General features: G+C 43.8%; 1 protein-coding gene across 1 annotated transcript; it reads left to right on the top strand.

The window, feature by feature from the left end:
• The first annotated feature begins 3,375 nt into the window (after positions 1–3,375).
• On the top strand, positions 3,376–20,962 carry LOC120844375 (zinc finger protein 525-like). The gene is made up of 3 exons (XM_040216134.3): positions 3,376–3,537; positions 7,804–7,907; positions 14,772–20,962. The coding sequence occupies exons 2-3, from the start codon at positions 7,880–7,882 to the stop codon at positions 15,572–15,574; spliced, it is 831 nt and encodes a 276-aa protein (XP_040072068.2). The 5' UTR covers positions 3,376–3,537; positions 7,804–7,879; the 3' UTR covers positions 15,575–20,962.
• The last annotated feature ends 4,218 nt before the right edge of the window (positions 20,963–25,180 follow it).

The following is a 25,180-nucleotide window of genomic DNA, read 5'->3' as shown; positions in this document are numbered from 1 at the left end:
ATCGTGAAACGGGGTATAGTTGAATTCTCACACCACCGAGCAGATTTCTCAATAAATTACATTGTACCAATGTGGATGTTTTTAATACCATGTAATGTATTTTCAAGACTGTTGTAGAGATCTTGGAACTTACTTTAACACACTCATACCTAATGTGTTTCCACCACTCTTGTCTGTAATGAAATTTTCGTAATTATGTATTTATACGACAGCTGCTTTGAGATCACCCACTGTAGTGTTTCGGTGCTCGCTAAATTTTGCTGCTCTGTGTTTTTGTTCCCAAGAGTTGTTTCCGTGTTGCCTGTCCCCTTTTGTCAAAGGTCTTGGACCATAGGCATCAGGGTACATCAGGCGATGCGTTTTGCTCTTTTTGTATTAAGCAGGATAGTAGTTTGTTTCTATGCTTCTCTAATGGCAAACATTGTGATATTTTTTGTAACAGAACTAGATGGATCAGAGCAGCTAAATCTCAAAGAATACAAATTCAGCCATGATTTTGCTTGGGTTACAGAATACAATGTGTTTTTTTTTTTTTTTTTTTTAATGTGTGCTCATTCTTGGCTTTTATAATATATTTGTAAAAAGAGCTCCAGTTTGGTTTGATTGTTTATTAGGCTCACCTCGCTTGCCTCGAACAAAATCTGCGAATGATAAATATGGAATCAGACTTTTTTTTTTTTGCTGTTTCTCTGAAATAAATGTTGGAAATTCCAGCTTCCACAGTGTTTTATCTATATATATATATATATATATATATATATATATATATATATATATATATATATATATATTCTTCTAGCCGTTGCAGTTCTTAGGGGAAGTAAATGTGCTACTGGCAGATTAGCTCTTTAGCAAGATTCTAGTTTGCCATCCTGTGCCATGCTGGGACCTCACTTTAACAGTATCGTTGCCAACAAAATAGCTACCAAGTGGACGTGCACACCGCAGGAGTGGCAGTTTGTGCTACCGGTGGTAACAATGGCCCAATTTCTGCCTTCCAGGAGGTTTGGGTGTGAGGTGACATGCTTTTACTACTGCTGTGTAATGCATGTCAATATGCTGCTGCCATGACAGAAGGTATGAAAAGGAGACTTGGGAGTCGAGGAAATTTGAACCACCTTCATTGCACTCTTACTCCTCTGCAATACTTTGTAATTATGGATTGTTAAATGAAACATCATCCTTTTCAACCATCATTGTATGTGACTGCCATATTTTGTTGCACAGTGCACTTGTGCCTGAGCGTCAGAATTGCACTTCTTGGTGCTCTTCACTAGAATTCATGAACTGTGGTTGTAATTATGCAAAGAACAGCGTCTCCTGTATGTGTTGTTATTGTCTTCAAAATACTGCAGCTTGTAGATGATTACCTAACTTGTTGGAAGTGACATGCATGTACGAAATCCGATGGCAGAGTCCCAGTCAGGGCCGTAACCAGGAGGGGGGGGGGGGGGGGGGGGGGTTAGGGGGTTGTGACCCCCCCCCCCCCCCCCGAAATTTTTTTCTGGGTACGGCCCTGGTCGGTGCACTTGCAGCCAGCCGATTTTAATCTCCACCTCTGCGCACGCGCAGTGGCACCGGTCGGCACCAAGTACCAAACCGGGACCGGTTCTTCGGTTTGCTATAACTCTGTATTATATGCCACCGATGCACATGATTCATAGGTGAAAATAAGACAAAATGGCCGCCGTTGTCCTCGAAACCCCCCCCCCCCCCCCGAAATTTTTTTCTGGGTACGGCCCTGGTCCCAGTCATTGGCATTCATGCAAGAAAATAATCAAATCAAAACCTCCCTACCAGAGAGTGCACTTGCACCCAAAACAAATCGTTAAATAAAAATAATAAACCTTGCAAGGGAATAATATATGGGTGATTGTGGCTTTTTTCCACAATGCAATCTCATCTAAAACTTTTTTTTTAAATTATGTGTTTGAAAACTCATAAATTGCGGACGCTTGACCACCCCCAAGTGTTCACCTGTGGCAGATTGTGTCAGCAGTTTAAAAGGGCGGCTCCCCTGTTCCCCTGCTCCTGTGAAGCACATAAGAGCCCATCGAACCGAGGGATGCGCTCTTTTTGAGGAAAGTCTCTGACTGCTGCGGACGTGTAGGTAGTTAAATGTAATATTTAAATGTAAAATGTAGGTATTTAAATAAATCTTTAATACATTTTTATATGTGTACATAAATATTGAATTAGGTAAACACATTTTATGCCGCTAGTTACGTTTTCCAATTTTCTTTATAAATACATAAATGTGTTTAGTATTTAAAAGTTTCCTTATATTAATCTATCAATGTAAATTTTCAACTTTGTTCATTAGCAGAGATCAATGAACCATGTGAACTGGGAATGGGAAAACCTTTTGAAGTCCGACTGGGAATCCCTCCAGCCAGTTACTTCCTCAACTGGTCCCACTTTATTTACTCCACCCCTCAGCTGGTCCCACCAGGTAGTCCCAGTTGAAACCGGTTGAGATGCCAACTGGCCCCAGTTAGAAATTTTCGCCTGAAATGGTTTTGACCAGACAGCCGCAGTCTGTACTCCTGCAGCCAAGCACGTGAACTTTCAAACCTGCATAACTCTCCTTTACGCGCAAGCGAGCGTGCTTGCACCACAGGGGCACCAGGGACGTTGCAATCCATCGTTCTGCATTTGCTCGCAATATGACGGAGGTTTATTGCGGAGAAGGCGCCGTGTAACCGAGCTTTCGGTTGCACGTCAAAAGATCCCCAGGTGGTCAAAATTAATCCTCAGTCCTCCGCTGGGGAGTGCCAGGTGCCCGTCGTAGGTTTGGCACGTAAAACCCCTAAATTTGACTTTTTTTTTTTTTTTGTTCTGCATTTGCTCACCTTTAAAATCCGGCACATCGGAAACAAAAACAATGCCTAGTGTTTTTTTTTTTCTGTATCTCTTGGCAACGCTTACAGTATTGTGCACTTGTAGGAAGTCGCAGCAATGACAATACAAGCAGCGTGTTCCTTCATGACACGATAATCATGAGAAAATCAAACTGAAACCAAAACTAATGGCAACTGGTACCCAGAATTCATTTTGTGCCACCAGGGGTGCTTTGATTTGAAAAAAAGGTCTATAAATATAATTATATATATATTTATTATAATTTACCAGTGTTGGATACAGTGTATTACAAAAAAACTACTTAGAAATACTAAACTCTACGGTCTTAAAAAAAATAAAAACCTCGTATGTATTGTCTCACCGGGTGCATCAGTAATTTTCGGAAATGTAGCAAACATAAAATAAAATCAAGTGGCCACAGAGTATTTGTTTTACTTATTAAATTACTTCATAGCACCGTGATTTACTGGCGCCACACTACGCCCATTTCAGATGAGCTGCATTCGCTTCTCCATTATTCATTTACGAATGCACATCTGCCAAATCTGCGAATAACCACCGGACTGCTGTGACCAGCTGTGACTACTTCTTTTCGATGCAACTGCTGCTTACCGTGGGTGGAGTTGGAGTCAGTACCTCTTTCAAAGGCTTCTGGACTTCTCATTCACCAAACAGGTAGTTGCTGTTGTTAGCACATCTTTAACGCGCACGCAAAGAGTAGCACAAATGCGGATCCGGCGAGCTTCGCATGCGCACCTCCGGATGCCTTGGGAGGTAAAGGCGAACGGCAAATATCGGAGGAAGTCGTCTTCTGTGTTGACACGAAGACTCATCAATGAAGATTGAACCATACGTTCAGTTTTTACGAGTGCATCGTAGAATGCAAGAAGGCTAGAAGGGTAGGAGAGGCCATGACGCCAGCCGCGTAGCCTCCACGAGCTATGCTCCCTTGACGCCTCGCCTCTTTCTCATTTTCCTCCTTACTCTCCTCACCTATCAGGCCAACGTGACCACATCACAGGACCGTAGCTAGCCTTCGTTTAGCTATAGAGTACTAGAATACACCACAGCCTAGCCTTCGATCTGATAAAACCTACCGGACGGAGCGCGCGCAATCCTGCTAGAAATCTTTCTATAATCAACCATCCATCTCACACGTGACATGTCACGCGCACCAATTGCCGGAGAGATTTATGGTCACGTTGGCCACAACATCGTTTAAACTTTGTATGACTAGGCTTCACCAATATTGCAACGTGCCCCCTCCTAGTACTTCTAAGCTCCTTGGTATAATGTATACATGCCTTGCACCTACGTCACATGATGACGTCAAATACCGGTATCCACCATGCTGGTGGTTGACTCGACAGCCCCTCGCAGCGAGAGCAATGGTAAACTGCGCTGCGCTCGGCTGTAGCAATTACTGCTTATCCTGACGATCGTTCGATCGTTTCGTCGGCAAGCCTCGCGAGACAGAGTAGCCATGAAGTTAGCGAAAGTATGAGCGGCAGGGAGGAAATGCAGCCGCGGATTACCGAGTTTGCGGGACGCATTTCGTAACGGCGAGCGACGGCACTTTTCTACCGTTGTTTACGTTCACGCATGCCTTTGCATCCGCTGTTGCCCGTTCGTGGTGTAGATGGCCTTTGTATTTCGTTACACAACGCCGTTTCCATGTTTCGAGCGTGCCTTGGGGGCTCCCGGGCCGAGTACGGGCGATTGTCGCGAAGCGAGCCCGGCCAGACGGCGATCAGTTGGCGGCGGCCCCCGTGTGCAAGCTCGCCGAGACGCTGCCGCCTTCGCGAGGCATCGGTTTGTGCCATCTGCGAGAACGGTAATCTCTGTGATGTAATTGCTGCGCCAATTGCGCCAAACTGCTCCAAGGGGCTAACACTGCTACATCCTGCTACATGTTGCCAAAATAGGGGTAATCTGCGCCAAGCCTACGCCAAAGGACTATTTTCGGTCGCCTTTCAAAACCGAAACCAAACTGAGTACCGTAATTGAGCATGTGCATGAGCAATCGAGCCCGACACTAAGTACCCTGCATTAATCGTCCATCCGGTCTTGCATGGTTTTCTCGCCGTCTCGCGTTTCGTCTCGTAAATCTCGTCTCGCGCCTTTTTTTTTTCCTGTGATAGACGCGGTTGTGTGCAGATGCTCCGACGCTAGCGTGCCAGGTACCAGCCATGCCGTCATGCTGTGAAACAAAACCACATTTTTGTGCGGCAGGAGTTACTTTGTGAGCTGAAGCACTCTCTCCTGAAAGCAACGGCCGTGGGAAAGCTATATTTGGTCCCTGCCTTCCCGTCACCGTGGTCGCGCGACGTTGGGTCTTGCCATACCCTCGAAGCTGCAGATATGGCGCTTTCTAAAATGAAACTAAGTACCGCTGCATATTCAACATTCCTGGTCTTGTTTAAATCGTACGTTACTACAAAAGTCCCTCTTTAACTCAAAGACTGCTGTGTGAAAGTATGGATTGCCTAGGTTTCTCTAGGTGGGCTTTCTTTCGAGGGGGGGACCCTGGTATGTGAAAAACCTGCTGCGAAAGAGGGTTGATGAAAAGAAGTTAGCTAAAGCAAAGAAGGCAATGTCTGCACGCTGAACCTGCACTGTGCGCTTGTTTGTCTCGAGTTCAGTCGCTGCACAAAGCGCTCCAAGAACTTTTTGACCCTGGCTCGCGATGTCTTGCATCGATAGCTCAGGTGTTTTTTCCCCCTTTTCTTTTTATATGTTTAGCTTATACCTTGTTTGCCGGCCTGGCAAGCGCACGCCACTGGACTGTTTATTGACGTATGCTCGACAGTTACATCTTGCATACAATTTTGGGGATCAGCTGGCGACAGAGCGAAGTGACATGGTTTCGGTTTCGATCGAACAGCCGTTGTCTCAGCTCGCACGACGAAGCACGCGCAACTGCAAGCCTGCCGAAGTTGGCCTCACGTGCACGCGAACATGATTGCACGGCAGAAGCACCAGCCGCGACGCTTGCAATCCATTGTTTTACGTTTGCTTACTTTTGAAGAAAATCTGGCACGTCGGGAACCAGTCAAACAGTGGCAAGCGGTTTTTCTAAATTGCTCAGCACTGCCTACAGCACTGTACACTTGTGGGATGTCTCAGCAGTAAAAACACAAGCAGCGAGTTCCGTCACAACACGCCACATCAGAACACAACGCATGACAAAGTGCCCTTCGTATGTACAGCACTAAAAACAAATATTTTTATTTTTCAAAGAACATCTGCTCCAAAAGCCACTTTTGCTGTTCCGAAACACTGTATTGGCTGCTCCAAAACACTGTATTGGTTGCTCCAAAAGCCACTTTTGCTGCTCCAAAACACTGTTTTGGCTGCTCCGAAAGGTGCTCCAAAATGGCTTAGGCCAATCACATCACTGTAATCTTAGCAAGGAGCGAAAGTATGCAGGCGAGCCAGTTAGGAAGCATCATAATATAAACCCTCCATTATTTGGTTTGTCCTTGTCTCAGGGTTTAGATTATGACAGTAGCCTTGCGTTGTTTACCAGTATTTCGCAAAATCGTAACAATTATTCCACAAGCGACTCCTAGAGCCGCTCGTCAAATGTTGAAGCCTGCAATTCAGCTTTTCTTTCTTTCTTTTTTTTTTTTTTTTGCGACACGACAGTTTTTATGTTTTAAAGCTGCGTCGACGGCATATCGAAACGTTCTGCTCGTAGCGCGATTGCGCCTATGCCGAAAGCTTCTGCACGTACTGGCTAAACGTCATCATCGTAAGCTCGGTACGTTTTTCCAAGTTCACATGTAACATAACTGGTACCTTTGTTGACAATATGGTGCATGTCAGCGCATGTTTGGGCACTTAGCGGCATCCTAGGCCTTGGTAAGCGCAACTACACGGTGTGAAGTCAACCACCAGTATGGTGCGAGGCCCCGTTCTTCCCTAGCATGACGTCACTTGCAAGGCATGTATATTTTCTGCTGCTCGTGAGAGCTGGGCCAGTAATGCGGGTGCAGCATTTTATGCCCTAAACAGCGGGCCAAAAATGAGAAATTCGTTCAAATTTAAGCAGTAACCTGTTTTCAAGTTGAATCATTTTCGTGGTCAGGTTCACGTATTGAAATTAGAAGTAACAACTTTGGGCACAGCGAATTACCGCGGCTTTTATACGGCGTTGCGTAAAGGAATGTTGCGATTCAGAACAGACGATGGCAGCCGAGAATTGGCTGGAACTTTCCAAAAGAGTACAAATTAAAAAATTTGGCTGCGTTTCTACAGTGCTTTGCTGCAGACTACGTCGAGATGCTATAGGCCTGTAGCTGTCAAGTTTTCAGCAACGCCCCTGACGAGCCAATAGAATATGTTTAGGTCGCAGTTTGATTTTGCGTATTTATGCTGCCTGGCGTTACTCACAGACGCTATGAAAAAAAAGAAAAGAGCTGAAAAGCATGCATTCTTCGTCTGGCATAATGTTAGGGAAGCACATTACACTCAAGCCACCGGAAAGAGGTCAGGGGATCGAAACGGCAAATACGCATTCATTTGGGAATGTGGAGTATTATGGGAAGGCACTCGCTGCAGGAGCGATTGAACAGCTGAGAACATGGCGTCCTTTAGTCTCATTGGTGGCGGTAAGAGGTGGTACCGAAGACTGACCGGGTGTTCGCCTGCATTTTCCTCCCGAGACTCAATGCGAGCTTTTATTGCCATTGCAAGTGAGCTGAATATAGCTGAGCTGCTTGGATCCGGTCATTACTAACACACAAGCTACCACCCATTACTAAACACACAGGCACTGTATTTATTTCCTCAACCATTTGTTATTATAATCTCGAAATTTCAAAATTCTGGGCGAGTTTCGTGTGTGTTATTCTGAGCTGTTTTGTTAGCTTGATGCAGTTGGGGGCAGTGCTCGCTTTGTTCTTAATTTCTGTCATAGCTCTTTTCGTTTAATCGTAGGCATCATGAGTGGTCCCATCCATCGTTCATGATCTTTTGAGCGTCCATACGAACCTGACGGCAGACAGCAACTAGAATGGAACCGATACAGTCCTCAAGTCTTGGTAAGTTTTTCGTTTCAAACTGTTTTATAAACACAAAATTGTGGTGGTGTTTACACTACAGATAGATAGTCTAGTGCAGTGGTTCTCAAGTGGGATGGCATCCTAGGGATCCACAAAGCCCTGTCTCATCAGTCAAGCCCCGCGCGTCACCGAGCAAGCGAGTGCGTGCGTGGCTGAGTGGTTACCATGCTTGGCTGTAGTGCGGAGGCCCAGGGTTTGATTCGTGGGAGCGGCACGTCTTTTATTTATTCTTTCAATTTAGCGTTCTCGTATGTTCGAGAATTTTGTCGTCTGATAGAGGTAGAAATGATCTATGCGCCGAACTGTTTACGCTGATTGATCCAGAAGCCCACGCTTCTACAGTAAGGGGCTCCGCGTGGCGCGCTGGAGTCAGACTCGCCCCAGCGCCTCATCCTGCTCTCATGCCGCCATTGACGCTTGCGACGCTAGCCTTTTTCTATTTTGTTTTGGGCACAAGTTCGCCCCATTAAATGTTTAGTTTGTTTCAATTTTCGTCGCCTCATCAATTGTCACTTGTGACATTTTGGTGGAGCTGTGGGGTACCACATTTTATGCCAGTGAAAGGTACCCCTCAGAAGATCTGTCGGGCTCAATCTTTTAAGTCCCGGAGAACGGATCCCCATCAGGGAGCCCAAAACCCGAGCCAGCCACCACACCCAAGGACAGCCCCCTGAGTTAGAACTTTTACCCGAGAAGTCAAGGACCCAGACGACGACGATGTCCCAGCAGAATCCGGTTTCCCCTGCCATCGTTCACCTGCCCGTCGCTGCTCATACGCCGACTCCCTTCCACAACGAGATCGAAGACGACGAGGACTGGATCCAATATTACGAGCGGGCAGCGCACCGCAACGGATGGACCACGGAGCAGTGCCTGCAGAACCTCTGCTTTTCACTGGAGGGTGCTGCGAGGCACTGGTCCAAGAACCACGAGGCTTCATTTACTTCAAGGGACTTCTTTCTGGCCAAGTTGCAGTGGACCTTCGCCACCCAACACCGAGAGAGGACAGAGGATCTTATACAGAATCGAACCCGGGGCTTCTGCACGAAAGCCAAGCATGGTAACCCCTCGGCCATGCATGCACTCGCTCGGCAACGCTCGTGGCAATATGAGTTGTCTTTTTTCACATTGAGAAGAAACGTCCCAATTTTCGAGTTAATTATCTCGTGTGTATGTCAATTAGATAAGTTGGAACCACTGATCTAGAGCAGCGCTTCTTCTATAGCTGTCGATAGAATCCTACCGTAGGGTTCCGTGCCGATTCTGAGATCCTCCACTAGGGGACTCATCCTCAATGGAGCCCAAAGCCCAGAAGTCATGCATCAGCACCCTAGTTTCAGTAGCAAAGTGGGCCTACATGGTATGGGCTCTAGCCTTTCTGTTGTGTTGTGGCTTCCTGAGCCTGAAATAAATAGTATTATTATTATGATGATGATTCTGATGAAGATGTAGATGTAGGGGGAGAAGTGGGTTGGGCTTCAGGAAGAGGGAGGCAAGCAGCAAAGAAGGAATTTCAGTAGAGGTTCATAGCGGTGGAGAATGAAAGTTGGGCAAGGGAAATGTTGGGTTCCTAGGCATGTTTGTGGGTATGGCCTCCAGGTGCCGCCATCTCTCCACTTGTGTGTGTGTCATGGTCGTCTGCTGGTCAGGTCATGCCATGGCAAGCACACAGTTGCCAGGCTGATGTCCCAATAAAGTGTTTTCCAGCTACAGTGGCCAGATGAGCTTTTGATGCTTGGCTGTTTTTAAATGTGCATAGACAAAAAGGCTGGGGACAAGATAGGAAAGTTGCATCATTGCTGTCTACCAGGCTCTGGACTTGCCCTGAGAATGAATGGGCAGGATAGAACGACAGTGAAGGAAGTTCGAAAAGAAAAGTGGAATGCAAGAATGTAAAAGAAACCATCCAGAAATGTAGAACAAGGAAAAATAATAAAATAGAGGACATTGTAGACAATTAAATGGGGAGCTTATTGCCCTTAGGGAATGGGTACTGAGGACCAGGATTTGTAGTTGGAAGTATGAGCATGTGGAAGGATTTGTTTTCTTTGTTGAATGGATTGAGTACTTACAAACATTCTTAGGTCACCCCTTGTGGCAAACAGACGGGCTTTGTTGGGACTCTGGAATCTGGAAGCAGACGCCGCATGGAATGCGTCTGAGGGAGCTAGTTCTTGCGAACTGAAAGGTGCATCTCCAAAAAGGGCAAATTTCGTGCTGTGTAGTTCAATGCAGTGATGCACATAAAACTCGCCCGGTGCAAAGTTATACGGGTTAGAACTTTGAAGCAAAAGCTTACGAGACTGAGTGCCACTCGACTTGGGTGCAACCTGTGCATTGTTGCGAGTGGCGTTTTCCACATTGCAGTTCGCGTTGCGCTTTAAACTGCGAGGGGCATGTATCGTGACCTCTTCATAGAGGCGATGAAATGACCTGGACACTCGTGCTAAGTTCCAAACGTTTCAGAACTCATTTTGTGAGCAATAGTTGCATTCAGTAGCGGCTCCATCAAAATCAAATGGCATGACTCGAGTCACAGTTGCGACGACAAAGGACAGTGGCTCCCCAGCCCAGTTTTGTTTCCACTGTGCATCAGTCAATAGAGTCTGTCTTTGAGTAAAATGGAATTGGACAGCGCCCAACACGATAGATTTTATTTGACCCACTCAACCCGAGTATTTTAGAATAGGCCATTGGAATGTAGACATCAAGGTCAGTTTTCAAAACAATCGAGCCTTGAGCGGGCAAGTAAAAGAAGTGCCGTAACAATGACCAATAAAGTTGTTTGTTCACAACCCACTTATAACGAACCCAGGAGTAGTGAAATAACGGATACAGCGAACTCATTTTCATGTCATGCTCCTGCTGGTATACTTTCAGTGTAATTTAAGCCCACTTTTATTGAACAAACATGAAGCGGCGCCACCAAAGAAATTTGATAAACCTGCAAAATATTTTCGCGAAGATAGGCAAAAAATGACGTACAAAAGCTTCATCATAAGTTTTTAAAAAATCTTTTGTCCTAAATTGTGGTGCGATTTGGCGCCGGGCGACTTCCTCCACGAAATTCACAGCGCTCTGGTTCGGCCTCGCTGCAAGGCACATCCCGGCAACCACCCATCTCAGGAAGTCAGGCGTCAGGTGAAACGGGGAGAAAACGAAGTCAGGCCAAAGAACAAAGCGCGCACGGAAAGAAAAGGAACGGAATCCGGGTTCAGTCGCGTTGAACCCAAAATCGAAGCACTGCTTGTGTTGTCTTTCCAACTTTATTTGTTTTCCAAACAATATTTTTTTATAAGCAGAACAAACTTTCATTGTTATCTTCATTGTTTTTCTTTCGCACGCATGTACTCAGACTTTGGGGTCGCAGAAATCGGGGAGGAAATGTGTAAACAAAGAGAAGTGTCTTTCCATCTGTCATTTTAATTTGTCACAGACGTCCTCCTACTGTAACGTTTGCGGCTGCATCATTGGGTGGGATGAATCTGCGCGGATCGTGGAGTTCGAGTTGAGTATATTTAGGAATGGGCGATTACTCTGTGTTTTTTTGGAAATTAATATTCTCCCAGAAAGGGGTCTGGGTGATGACTCGGGGATGGGTGATGACTCAGGATTTTACAGTAGATACAATCTCAAATATTTCTACAAATCAAATAAACTCTTAGTAAATGAGATTAACTACTCTGCTATTTTTTTCTTGCTGTAAACAACACAAATAAAACAAAATCAGTCGGGTTTTGATTAGCTGGTTTCAAACAATTTATGCATGCTTATGTCGATGGGTAAGTGCAGATCCAAGCAAAAATGAGCAAAAAACTCGGAATGTATGAGATGTGAGCTACACAGAATGTCCACATGTGAAATATTCTCAAGAAGCATCTCCACCCAAGGATGTTCTTCTCAATTAAGCTCTGTCTCAATCCACAGATGTTTATCTCACAAACAGAAATAAACAATATTGACTTGATTTAGCAGTATAATGTTCCAGCTTTTCCAATGGAGAGTGCTGCAGTGGCAGTCCCCTGATTTGGTTCTGGTACTAAAATACGCAACCCACCACCGTCCAACGAAGAGTGGTGCACTCTATTAGCCCCGAGAGCGAACACAAGCGTCGTTGCGGTCGCTGCGCCCTGATTGGGTGAGGCCACGGGGCGAGCGGCGCGAGTCGGGGAAAAATTCTCTCCTCGCCGTGACGTCACCCCGGTTCGCCGTAAGGGGGCGCCACGCGAACTTCTCGGGGCTAATATGTCACATCGCTGTTTCATTGGCGAAAATTGGAAACACTCTGCCTCTAGCTGGACTTTTCTTACTTTGGCTCTTGAGATGACATTAACTATAGAATGTAACTTATTGATGCCACGAAGTGGCAAAGTTTATAACTGCAGTATGCTTGACTCTGCCAAAGCCGATATGGCATGAGTATGACGAATATCTCGGATGCCTTGTGTTCCCTAATACTTAATATTGAAGCGCTTGCCAGAATGTGGCCTTAGAACAAAAAATATATGCATTCGTTCAAAATACATGCAGGTGATTAACAATAACATATACAGTGTGTTTCACGAAGGGTGGACAAATTCGATATTGCGAAAACTATGCGTCGCAACAAAAAAGATTTGTGTCATTTTGGTCCTGGGCCAGGGGCCTGGGACCGAAACGACACGAGTCTTTTTTTGTTGCGACGTGTAGTTTTCGCAATACAGAATTTGTCCACCTTTCATGAAACACCCTGTATTGATTCTATTCAGCTTATTTAATAATGTTTTGCACATATTTTAAATTCTTGTTTGGTATCCCCTGAGGCTTCCTCACGTTTGAACTTGAAGCCCCAATGCTCTTCAGTGACGCTTCTTCCAGATAACCAACTTCTTTTACTTTGTCATCAATTGCAGTTTAGTGCAATGTGCTGCAGCCGTGAACGCCACTTCTAGTTATCTTCAACGAACATGTGAGATTTAAATGCAGATACCCAATTTTTAGGGTGTTGGGAGCAGTGTTGTACACATTCCTCAAAAAAAAAAAAGGAACGAAAGATTGTTTCTTGTTCCTTCAGTTTTTTGGAGCGTGTTCCCATCACAAGTTCCATATGTGAAATAGAAATTCATTCCCGTTACTGTTAAAAAAATGGAGCATATTGTTACATATATGTTACATGTTCCCATCACAAGTTCCATATGTGAAATAGAAATTCATTCCCGTTACTGTTAAAAAAATGGAGCATATTGTTACATATATGTTACATTTGGTTTTTGCTGATCACCATATCTAAGTAAATCACACAGTTTTTTTTTTATGTATATCATCAAATGGCAACTTCCGAATTTGAATTCAGTGATGGAAGGGCACCAGGAGAAGGAAACAAGAGGGAGTAAAGTTTTATTTGTTGATATACTTACGTTTAACAATCACAATTTTTAACCATATTCATATGTGTTGAGGGGGATTCAGACAAGCCAAATGTACTGTTGGAAGGCCAGTCTTGAAAACTACAAGTCATTCTTTGTGAAGGTTGGATTTGTTTTCTTGTTTGAAGCCTGGGGACAAGGAATAAAGGTTAATTTTTGTGCATCTTTTAAGTGACCAATGTTCGGCATACTAGGGTGTGTTCGATGTCTGGTAACCTGTTTTTTCTTGTTGTAACTGTAGGTCTCTTTTTGGAAAGTTCAGTGATGGCTGTAGTTAGACTTAGGTTTATGGGTGTATGAGGATTTGTGGAAGCAAAGAAAGTTGCAGAGTTTAAAACATCCCTCTTTCTGTATTTTTTCCTTTGACTAGAAGTTTAGCTTTTTGTACCGCAGCCTCGAGCACTGAAAAAAGTATCAATGTCCACTAGCTCTTGCACACCCGGCTCTTACCAAGTGAGGACCACACAAAATAAGCCCTAAGATAAGTAACCAAAAAGTTATTGAGGTCCTGCTCTTTGTAAAAGATATTGTTTTGTATACTTTTAAAATTTACCTCTTAGAAATAAAATAAAAATTACCCCACTGGACAGAAAAAAAAGGAACCTTTTTCTATTCCAGTAAAAATGGAACGAGTTCCCGTTCCAGTTCCTACGATGCAAAATGGAACGGCGGTGTTTCTTCGTTTCTCCTAAAAGGGGCGCTGTTCTGTACAACGCTAGTTGGGAGTCAGTCAGAGCAGTTATTGCACCTACAGGTTCAGGTAAAAGGAATTTAAAAACAAAAAGTCAATAACAGGGTTTATGTGCATAATCAGTGCATTGAGCATGATACTAAGATAGTTTCAGTCATACGACAATTCCATATCAAAACAAAAAAACAGCTTCCCTGATGTCCCAAGACATAGCCCACTTCAAATCAAAAGTGGTGCAACTATATGGTTAGGCTCACAGAGTGTGACAAAAAGTTTTAAAAAATGTTATAGCCAGAACAGCGATTCTTGAAGTAATAGGAGTGTGTCTCCTCACACCTCATTGACAGACACTATTGGAATGTGAAAAGTGGTTTCTAGTTTTCTGAACTATTTTTTGGATGTCTTTGTGACATCGTCGCTCACCCCATAAACCAGTGACTGAAATTTCTAATGATGCATTTGCCCACACAGTCGAATGCACACTAGGAGAGTGTGCCATCTACAAAGAAAGCAAACATCTTCAACATGTAGTGAAAAATACACACTTCAACAGTATCAATGCTGTTCATGCTAATAAAACAATGGAGTGATTTTTTTAGTGCTTTCATGAATCGAAAAACAGCAGCAAGATATTAAACCACAAAGCTAAAACTTAAGTGCATTGATAGGTGCTTATTTCTAAACCATTTTTCTATTTTGGTTGGGCTTTCCTTGTGTCTCCTAATATACATAGTATTTTTATTTTAGGTGATCTAGCAGCACAGTTGGGGGAGACCAGCTGCTTTCTGAAAGCCACCGAGGACATCTGGTTCAGATGCTGTTCCTGCAGTTACTTCACTGGAGATCAGCATGGAATTGTGAGCCACCTGGTTGCCCACGGTGATGATCAAGTCAAGTGCCACGATCCCCTGTCCTCCAGCTCTAGGTCCAAAGTGCACATCAACACTCAAATGCAGAGGGGTGATAGCTTATCTAACTGTAAGCTGTGCCCCCAAGCCTTTGCTGGTGATGACAGTCTAATCCAACACAGTAGAACACACACAGTTAAAAAGCCATTCAAATGCAAGCTTTGTCCCCTGGCCTTTGCTTGCAGTTCCCATTTAAATAACCACAATCGAACACACAGTGGTGAAAAACCTTTTAAGTGTAAGCTGTGCCCCCAGGCCTTTGCTCGGAGTTCCCATTTGAAAGACCACAATCGAACACACAGTGATGAAAAACCTTATAAATGCAGGGTGTGCCCCCAAGCCTTTACTCTGAAATCCTATCTGAAACTTCATAATCGAACACACAGTGGTGAAAAACCTTATAAGTGTAAGCTGTGTTCCCAGGCCTTTGCTTGCACTGCTAATCTGACCCAGCACAAAAAATTGCACACTGGTGAAAAACCATTTAAGTGCAAGCTATGTTCCCATGCCTGTGCTCGAAAGTCCTCGCTGATACGTCATAATCGAACACACACAGGTGAAAAGCCTTATTTCTGCATGCTGTGCCCACAAGTCTTCACTACCAGTTACAATCTGAATCGCCATAATCTAACACACTGTTGAAAAAACCTTATAAATCTAGGCTGTGCCCCCAAGCCTTTATTCTGAATTCCTATCTGAAACTCCATAATCGAACACACAGTGGTGAAAAACCTTGCAAGTGTAAGCTGTGTTTTTAAGCCTTTGCTTCCAGCACTAATCTGACCCAGCACAAACAATTGCACACTGGTGAAAAGCCATTTAAATGCAAGTTATATTCCCATGTCTATGTTCGGAAGTTCACGCTGATGCACCATAATCGAACACACACAGGGGAAAAGCCTTATTTGTGCAAGCTGTGCTCACGAGTATTTTCTAGCAGCTCCAATCTGAGTCATCATAATCGAACACATAGGGGTGAAAAACCTTATAAGTGCAAGATCTGCGCCAAATCCTTTTTTCATGATTCCCATCTGCGGAGCCATAATCAAACACACACTGGCAAAAAAAAGCTATAAATACAAGCTACATTTCTAACCCTTTTCTTTGAATTTCCACTTAAAAGGTATATGGAATGCACATGTGTGGAAACAAATGCAAGCTGTGTTCCAAAGCCTTTGCTCAGGAGTTGTCTGACCTGCCATAATTGAATACACCTGGGTGAAAAGCCCTCAAGGGCAAATGCTGCCCTCAAGCCTTTTCTCAGAATTTCAGTCTCAAATTCCATAATATAAAGCACACAGGCCATCAGAATATTCATTATCGAATGCACACAATGCAATTGAGTGTTGACTTTATTTTCATGCACTGCTGAGATGCACTACCTCGTCAGTGGGGTAGTCGAAATCGAAACCGTGCAACTCCTCTCCAAAGCAACTTGCACTGTGTTAAATGCAGGGATTTTCCTAAGTAGTCTATTGCAGTAATTTGCCTGTTTCACCAATACTACAAGGAATGGAAAAAAATTTTTTGTCCTGCACACTGTTTTTTTTTTATGGAACATTGAGGGTCAAATTGCTTCCCAACTCTCACACCAGCTTTCCAGTGACGTCACTGGGAGTATCGCCTGGTTTTCCAATGGGTTCTGTCTTTGCGGCCCCCAGCGCTCCCTCCGCAATTACCGACTTCTCAAGGAATGGCATCACCAAAGGTCGTTGCGATTATGGATAGAAAATTTTCGGAAATTTTGAAAATTTTGAAAGCCAAAAGCAAACTACGAAATGAAAAATATTTTAGGGAAGTTTTTGAAACATTGGGAAAATAGTCCGAGCAGGAATAATCCAGTAATAACCTAAAGGATTGCGACAAAAGTCAATAACAGCCAATGTGTTTTGCGAATTCTTGTAGTGTAGAGTAATATTAAATTTATTGTTTTAGCGTTAACACAAACGTTTGCCAATTTAGCGGATTCTTTGTTTCTCATCTGTGAACTGTCAGCAGAAGAAACCTGTTTCAAAGGGTAAATCCAAAACAATAAATCCGATCCACTGGTAGATTGCTTTAGCTAACTTTAGTTTTGCAAACCCTTTGGCTCAACGCGCTAAGTTTTTGCCACTCAGCAACACCGTTTGCTTGGATCTGGTTGAACTTTCCACTGCCATGGTGAGACCCCGTTCAAATATTTGGGTGGATTTCGATTTTCTCAAGAATGGTAAAGGGCCAGCTGTGTGTAGATTTTGTTGTGCCAAGAATGAATTTCCAAACGCAATCTGTTTGAAGCTTCACATTGCCAGATGTTCAAAGTTACCTCTGGACATTAGACCTGCTGCAGCATCGGCTAAATCGGCAAGATCAGAATCTGGAATGATCTATCTCTTAAGAAAAATCCCTTCCATGGAAGTTGTGCGGCTGGAACATCTATCGCTGAAAAACAAAACTGCAAAGTCTCCATGAGAAACTGATAGTCTCTACCAGCATACTTAGTAATCCATCCGCTACCATGCTGTCAAACTGGGGGGGTTGCGGTTCCACGACCCAATAAGAGCGTCGGAGCAAGTCACATGTTAGCACTCCATGTTCGAGGGTACGGAGGCGTCGTTACCACCACAACAAGAGCCCCGTCGGCGACAAAAGAGTGGTTCTAGGTTTCTTTTTCTTTTCAATTGAACAATTGGCAATTGAACTCTGACGATTCCATGTATGACTGAATTTAAATTTAAATTATATATTCAAACAAAAAAAAGTGACACCACATCTGTATCAGCTTCTTTTTTTTTCTCCAAGTAGCACTGCGAGTGTTTGCGATCGCAGCCATGTAATCGACCGCTTCCGCTCAACACATCGCCCTTGCGCTCGAAACTGCCACAGATTAGAGGGTCAATTGAATTTGGTTGTCTCATGAAGTGTTCCCAAGAGCTCGCTACTCCAGCGGACAGCAATGTTGAGGCGGTGGACCATCGTCCGAAGTTGGTTGGTCTCGCAGGAAACAACTCTCTGCCAGCAGACAGCCGGTTCCTTAGTGCACTGAAACACATGCTCCCGTGACGTGGTGTCAGGTGCCTGGCTCCGACGCTATTGGGTTGCGGGAGCTGTAGCCTCCACAGTTCGCCAAGTTATCGTGAAACGGGGTATAGTTAAATTCTCACACCACCCAGGAGGTTTCTTAATAAATTTATTTATTTATTTATTTATTTACAATACCCTCGGGGCTGGGAAGCGTTAGAGAGGGGAGTGGGTATTACAGTATTGTTGCAGTATTGTTGAATCACTTCGTGAAATGTGGTGGAGTCCTCGATTGGCTGCGGTGTCACCGGGAAGGCCATTCCAGTTCGCAATCGCGTCAGGGAGAAGAGCGTTTTGATCTGCTGGGGGAAAAACATCACGGCCAGGCTATTTTTTAGGATGATCAATAGGTTGGTGGAATGAGAAGAGTCTGATGTAATGGGGGCGAATAATAGACTTTATGCAAAAGGCAGTGACGAAACATTTTACGTCGGGTAGCTAGTAAGCGAAGAGAAAGATCAGATTTAATTTGGGAAACACTAGAAAAACGTGAGTAGTCAGGTTGAATTAACCGGGCAGCACGGTTTTGGACAGCCTCAATACTGTCTGTTAGTGAAGAGGGGTGAGGGTGCCAAATGGAGGATGCATACTCTAGGTTTGATCGTACTAAGGAAATGTAAAGGAGTCGCTTTAGGTTACTTGGGACAGATCTGAAGTTGCGACGGAGGTAACCTAGGCTTCGGTTTGCAGCAGACACCACTGAATTAATATGACTGTCCCAAGAGAGGTTCTTAGTTAGAAGAACACCAATATACTTGTATGTCTCAGTTTGTTGTGGCGGAACAGCATTAAGAGTAAGAAGAGAAGAAGTTTGGAAGGTGGAACGAGAGAAGCGCGTGTGTTTACATTTGCTAACATTGAGGGACATTTGCGAATTACTACACGATTTATTAATAGAGTCAAGGTCATTTTGTAGCGCTGCAGAATCGCAGGGAGATGCTATTTTACAATAAACGACACGCTCATCTACAAATAAGCGCGTTGATGAAGATACCTGAAGTGGAAGGTCGTTGATGTAAATAAGGAAGAGTAGTGGACCAAGGACTGTTCCTTGGGGTACACCGGATGTAACAAGGGCCAAGACAGATGAAGAGTCGTTAGCGTAAACAAACTGGTTACGTTGCGAGCGGAAAGATTTAATCCATGAGAGTATGTTGGTTTCAAATTTTAACAACTAAAGTTTTAGTAGCAGTTGGTTATGCGGTACTTTGTAGCAAAGTTAAGAAATACAGCATCGGTTGGAAAACCGGAGTTGAGGCTAGAAAAAATTGCAGTGGCTTTGCTCGGCTATGCCAGGATATACATAGCGTGAGCTTAGCTATACCACTCTGGCAAATGCCCCGCTATATGTATACCCCCACTGATACTTGTGCGCATGCACACAAAATGAGAGGCGCTATCAAGAGGCTCCGGTGCAGCGTCAGACTTGGCTACTGCACAACCGAGGCGCACAGCTGGGCACGCGGCGGCGCCAGTGCGTCTGCTGCTGCTATGACATCACTCCTCTGAAATGCGCAGACCGGCGAGGCGCGCACGGCGGCGGCAGCTCGGGCGCACCAGCTGTGCGCCGTGTGACATCACTCCTCCTCGCGCATGCGCAGCACGGCTCTCCAGGAGCCACGCAAAACTGCTCAACCTCGGCCAGTGTAGCTCGCGCTACAAAAAGGTCATGGGTTAAGCAGAGAAGCTGTTTCACAAGAGAAGTTTCTACGGAAGCCGTGCTGTGCCTTTTTAAAAAACAAAATGGAATTGAGTTGAATGGATATATTCTTATGGATTATGTCCCCCAGTATTCTTGAAGGTGCAGAAGTAAGAGAGATAGGCCTATGGTTTAAGGGAGATGACTTATTACCGCTCTTGTGGACCGCAACGACCTTTCAAAAAAGGCTCAATGAACGCACTCTGCGCTGCAGTATTTCAGAGTTGATGTTGTCGATGCCACAGGATGAAGACACTTTTATGGACTTAATAATTTTCACAATACCGTCAAAATCAACACATATTGGATCCATACGAGGGAAACTGTAATAAATAGTTGGTAACAATGCTAAAGGACTTGGGATGGTGAACTGAGCAGAGAACATGTCATTTAAAATTGAGGCACGCTGATGCGCCTCTATTTTATTTTTAGATTCATCTTCAAGGTTAAGTGGCAAACATGGAGTATGGTTAACAACTTGCCAGGATTGGGGAGGGTTATTGAGTAGCAGGGATGAAAGGGTTTCCTGGTTGAAAATAGGTTTCCGCTCCGCAGGCATGCATTTGTACTCGTACAAAGTAAATACAAATGCAAGCATGTGTTTGTACTTAACATTGTACCAGTGGGCATGTTTTTAATACCATGTAATGACTCTTCAAGACTGTGTCGATGAAAGGTGTAAAGATATTGGAACTTACTTTAACACACTCATACCTGATGTGTTTTCACCATTCTTCTCTGCAAAGAAATTTTCGTAATTATGTATTTATACGACAGCTGCTTTGAGATTATCGTCTGTAGTGTTTCAGTGCTCGCTAAATTTTGTTGCTCCGTGTTTTTGTTCTCAAGAGTTGTTTCCACGTTGCCTGTCCCCCTTTGTCAAAGGTCTTGGATTGTAGGCATCAGGGTATATCAGGCTATGCATTTTGCTCTTTTTGTATTATGCAGGATAGTAGTTTGTTTCTATGCTTCTCTAATGGCAAAGATTCTGATATTTTTGCAACAGGATGAGATGGGTCAGAGCAGCTAAATCTCAAAGAATACAAATTCAGCCATCATTCTGCTTGGGTTACAGAATACAATGTGTTTTTGCGTAATGTGTGCTTATTATTGAATTTTGTAATACATTTGTAAACAGAGCTCCAGTTTGGTTTGATTAATTGTTTATTATGCTCACCTTGTTTGTCTCTGAACAAAATTTGCAAATGAAAAATGTGGAATCAGGCTTCTTTTTGACTGTATCTTTAAAATAAAAATTGGCGGACCCAGCTTCCACAGTGTTCTTATATTTTTTTTTTAGCCATTCCAGGTTTACGTTGAAGTAAATGTGCCACTGGAAGAGTAGCTCCTTATGAAAGATTCTAGTTTGCCACCTTGTGCCATGCTGGGACCTCACTGTAACAGTTTCGTTCCCAAGAAAGTGACTACCAAGTGGACGTGCACACCGCAGCAGTGGCAGTTCGTGCTACCGGTGGTAACAATGGCCCTATTCCTGCCTTCCAGGAGGTTTGGGTGTGAGGTGACAGGCTTTTACTAGTGCTGTTTAAGGGGGGACATGGGCCTAAACTTTTTATTTTTTTGAAAAAATTCATTTTTCAATTTTTAGGTTTTCGGTTTTAGAAACTAATCAAACACCCTTACATTAAATTTCATAACCATGCGGCAAATAGTTTCGCTGATATAAAATATTTTCAACACATTGTAGGGCACTAACAAAGTAAAGAAGTTCAATGTTTCAGTGCATTTTTCTCAGTTCCGCTTTTTGCTGCAAATTTCATACGAAGGAATCTTTTGTTCGAAGGTAAAATTATTCTGATACCACAATCAAGATGTCTCTAAACTGAAATTTACTGGGGAATCAGGCTATCTACTTTATTTTGTTTTAAGTTAAAGTCCTCAGTGATAAAAAGCTATGTTTTCAAAAATTGACATAGGACAGATTTGCATCTCATATTTTGAGGTAATCACTCTTCCTGAAATATTTACATTTGAGTTATAAAAACTAGATAGCCCGAAGTGCCACATCCCCCACTTTATATTCTAGCAGTCAAAATGGTGCTTAATAGCTTCATTTGCATATCATAGATTTCTTAACAAAGAGTGACACATCTTCTTATGCAGGTATGTAAAGTTGTCCTGGAGAGCTGAAAGTTTACACAATACACCTACATCTGACGTTAAATCTCCTCTCTAAATTTCATTCCAATCACTTGAGTAGTTAAGAAGTTCGACCTCTAGCCAGTGTCCCCCCTTAATGCATGTCAATATACTGCTGCCTTGACAGAAGGTATGAAAAGGAGACTTGGGAGTTTAGGAAATTTGAACCAACTTCATTGCACTTTCACTCCTTAGCAAAACTTCGTAATTATGTATTCTTAAATGGAACATCATCCTTTTCATCCATCACTGTATGTGACTGCCATATTTTGTTGCAGAGTGCACGTGTTCCTGAGGGTTGGAATTGCGCTTCTTACCTCTTTCACCAGAATTCATGAACTGTGGTTGTTATTATGCAAAGAACAGCATCCTTATTTTCACTTGATTTGGTCTCAATTTTAGGAGGGATATCTCAGGATATTACGGTACAGTGATAAGAGATTATCGTTCAGGTGCACACGTTTTTAGCATAGTCTTCTACAAGCCCAACATCGTCATCACTCAGGGCGAGTCAGGGTACCACATTATTCAGTACCTACGTTATCCGTAGGCTGTGAACTTTTCAGTTTTACGGACAAACACTGATAAACATCCACCAGTGATGAAAATATGTAATCGGTTAAAACCGAGGAACACCGGTGGTTGAATATTTTAGAACAGATTAAAACAGAAGAACACCCGTTGAATGATTCCGCTCTAGTGATGACCATTTTCTTTGAGATTCCTCCCCGGTAGTGGTTAGAGAAACACCTCGTGTATCCTGCAGTCTTCCAGTGTCTATTCAGTGGTCACTGTAGTTCTTGGAAGACACTGCCAACATCAGTCTGGTTCACGGCCACTGACCTTAGAGAATGTGTCTCTTTGCCTTGAGTATGGAGATGCATTGTTTGTTATCTGTTTAGTTTTCAAGGGGTTCCAGGACTATGGGTTAGGTTTGATGTCACCCTGTCTGGAACTGTTCCACTCTTGGCTAGGGGGCTGACAAGTGTAGGTTTTGTCCACCTTGTAGTTGAACAATGTGCTCTGAAATTCGCCATTTCCACAATAAAAACGCAGATTCTGCACGTCTTCTCTGAAGTTTTGATAACAAAAACTAAACTAAGAAGCAAGATGAAACTGTGTCTTTTTGCAGATTCTGGGACTGAAGTTGGTGCTATGGCTACAAAGAAAACATTTTCAACATTTGTTGTGCCCATCGAGATCCTTTCAAAACAATGAACCTCAATTACTCAAAGAACCTCAATTACTCTCGCTGTGGCAGCATTTATTCATGTTGACTGAAGGTGTACAGAGCAAGGAGGATAGAAGGGTAGGAGAGGGCATGACGCCAGCCGCGTAGCCTCCACAAGCCATGCTCCCTTGACGCCACGCCTCTTTCTCATTTTCCTCCTTACTCTCCTCACTTACTACACCAACGTGACCACATCGCATGACCATAGCTGGCGTTCGTCTAGCTATGGGGTAGTACTAGAATACACCACAATCTAGCCTTCGATCTGATAAAACCTACCGGACGTAGTGCGCGCAAGCCTGCAAGGAGTCCTTCTACAATCAACCATCCATCTCACACGTGACATGTCACGCGCACCAATCGCCAGAAAGATCTACGGTCACGTTGGCCACAACATCGTTAAACTTTTTATGACTAGGCTTCACCAATATTGCAACGTGCCCTCTCCTAGTACTTCTAACCTCCTTGGTACAGAGCCTCTTTTCTTTTTCGATAATCATCATATTTAGCCCTGTAAAGAGTTGTCCAAGCAAAATGCACCGGTGTTTAAAAAATAAAAAGATATACAGGCTTGATCATAGTGACATTGACTGGTAAGCACGGAATCTGTGAAAGGCCTTACACTTGCCGGAATTCATATGCATGGTCCCTGGGGAGTAGCAGGAACAATGGCACAGTTCTCAACTGACAGCCGAACGCTGCGTCGGTATTTGGTTGGGGCTTGTGTTCTCCTGTCACCTATGGAGGGGCTCTTGTAGCCACCCTGGCCTGCGGCCTGTGAACAACGAGGCTTGCACTATGCATGTGTCCAGCAAGGTCGAAGTCAGTCAAGCTCCCATCCTGTGCTCTAAAACGAGCCAGAAAAATTGGCGGCTGCACGTAAGAAACTTAAATGTTCACCAAATGTGCATTGACGTGGTCACTTCTACCTTACGAAATTTTGAAGCATAGTCCTCTTTCTGCAAGAAATAAGACCAACAAACTTGCCAAAGTCAATGGCAGACATTTTCGCGGACGACCATATTGCCAATGAAAGTAACTTGTGGCACCATCTCCCGATAGGTCTACAACCTGTAAACAATGAGGCTTGCACTATGCATGTGTCCAGCAAGGTCGAAGTCAGTCAAGCTCCCATCCTGTGCTCTAAAACGAGCCAGAAAAATTGGCGGCTGCACGTAAGGAACTTAAATGTCCACCAAATGTGCATTGACGTGGTCACTTCTACCTGACGAAATTTTGAAGCGTAGTCCTCTTTCTGTAAGAAATAAGACCAATAAACTTGCCAAAGTCAATCGCAGACATTTTCGTGGATGACCATATTGCCAATGAAAGTAACTTGTGGCACCATCTCCCGATAGGTCTACAAACATGTCTGCTGTTGCTTTTGACAAGCTTGTTGGTCTCATTTGATAGCGTAAAACAAATGTGCCTTGAAATTTCACAAGGTAAGAGTAGCCACCTCGGTGCACATTCGGTGAAAGTTTGAGCTTCCTGTGTGCAAAAGCCGAACTTCTAGACTTGTTTTCCTCTGTAGACTTTCTCAAGAGAATCCTGCAACACTTCTTCAAGGCAATTTATCTAAGTGTAGAGGGAAAGCTCAGCGATTTATTTGAGGTGATGTAGGTTTCAACCTGGATTTGCTCAAGGCAAAAAAACATTTATAAAAGCATAGAAAAAAAAAAACTTTCAGCCTTTCCACTTTGGTGAAGGAGGAGGACCAGCGAAGCTGTACTATGGTGGGACGACCTCAAGGACGACGCCTAGAGAATGACGTCTAGAACGACCTCGAGGATGACTTCTAGGACGACCTCGAGACAACGTCTAGGATGACCTCAAGGACGATTTCTAGGACGACCTCGAGACAACGTCTAGGATGACCTCAAGGACGACTTCTAAGACGACCTCAAGGGCGACGTTTAGGATGATTTCAAGGATGACTTCCAGGACGACCTCGAGGAGAACCTCTCGGTTGACTTCAAAGACGACGTCTAGGATGACCTCAAGGATGACTTCTAGGATGACGGGTAGAGAAATTCAGCTTTTCTACTATGGTGAAAACTAGTCACTAAATAAGCTACGCTTTCGGAGTACCCCATTCCTT

The sequence above is a fragment of the Ixodes scapularis genome, unplaced genomic scaffold, assembly GCF_016920785.2.
Source record: "Ixodes scapularis isolate PalLabHiFi unplaced genomic scaffold, ASM1692078v2 PGA_scaffold6__148_contigs__length_123643588, whole genome shotgun sequence".
Taxonomy (NCBI): domain Eukaryota; kingdom Metazoa; phylum Arthropoda; class Arachnida; order Ixodida; family Ixodidae; genus Ixodes; species Ixodes scapularis.
Note: the sequence above shows the minus strand (reverse complement) of the source record. Positions and strands in the feature narration are given on the sequence as shown.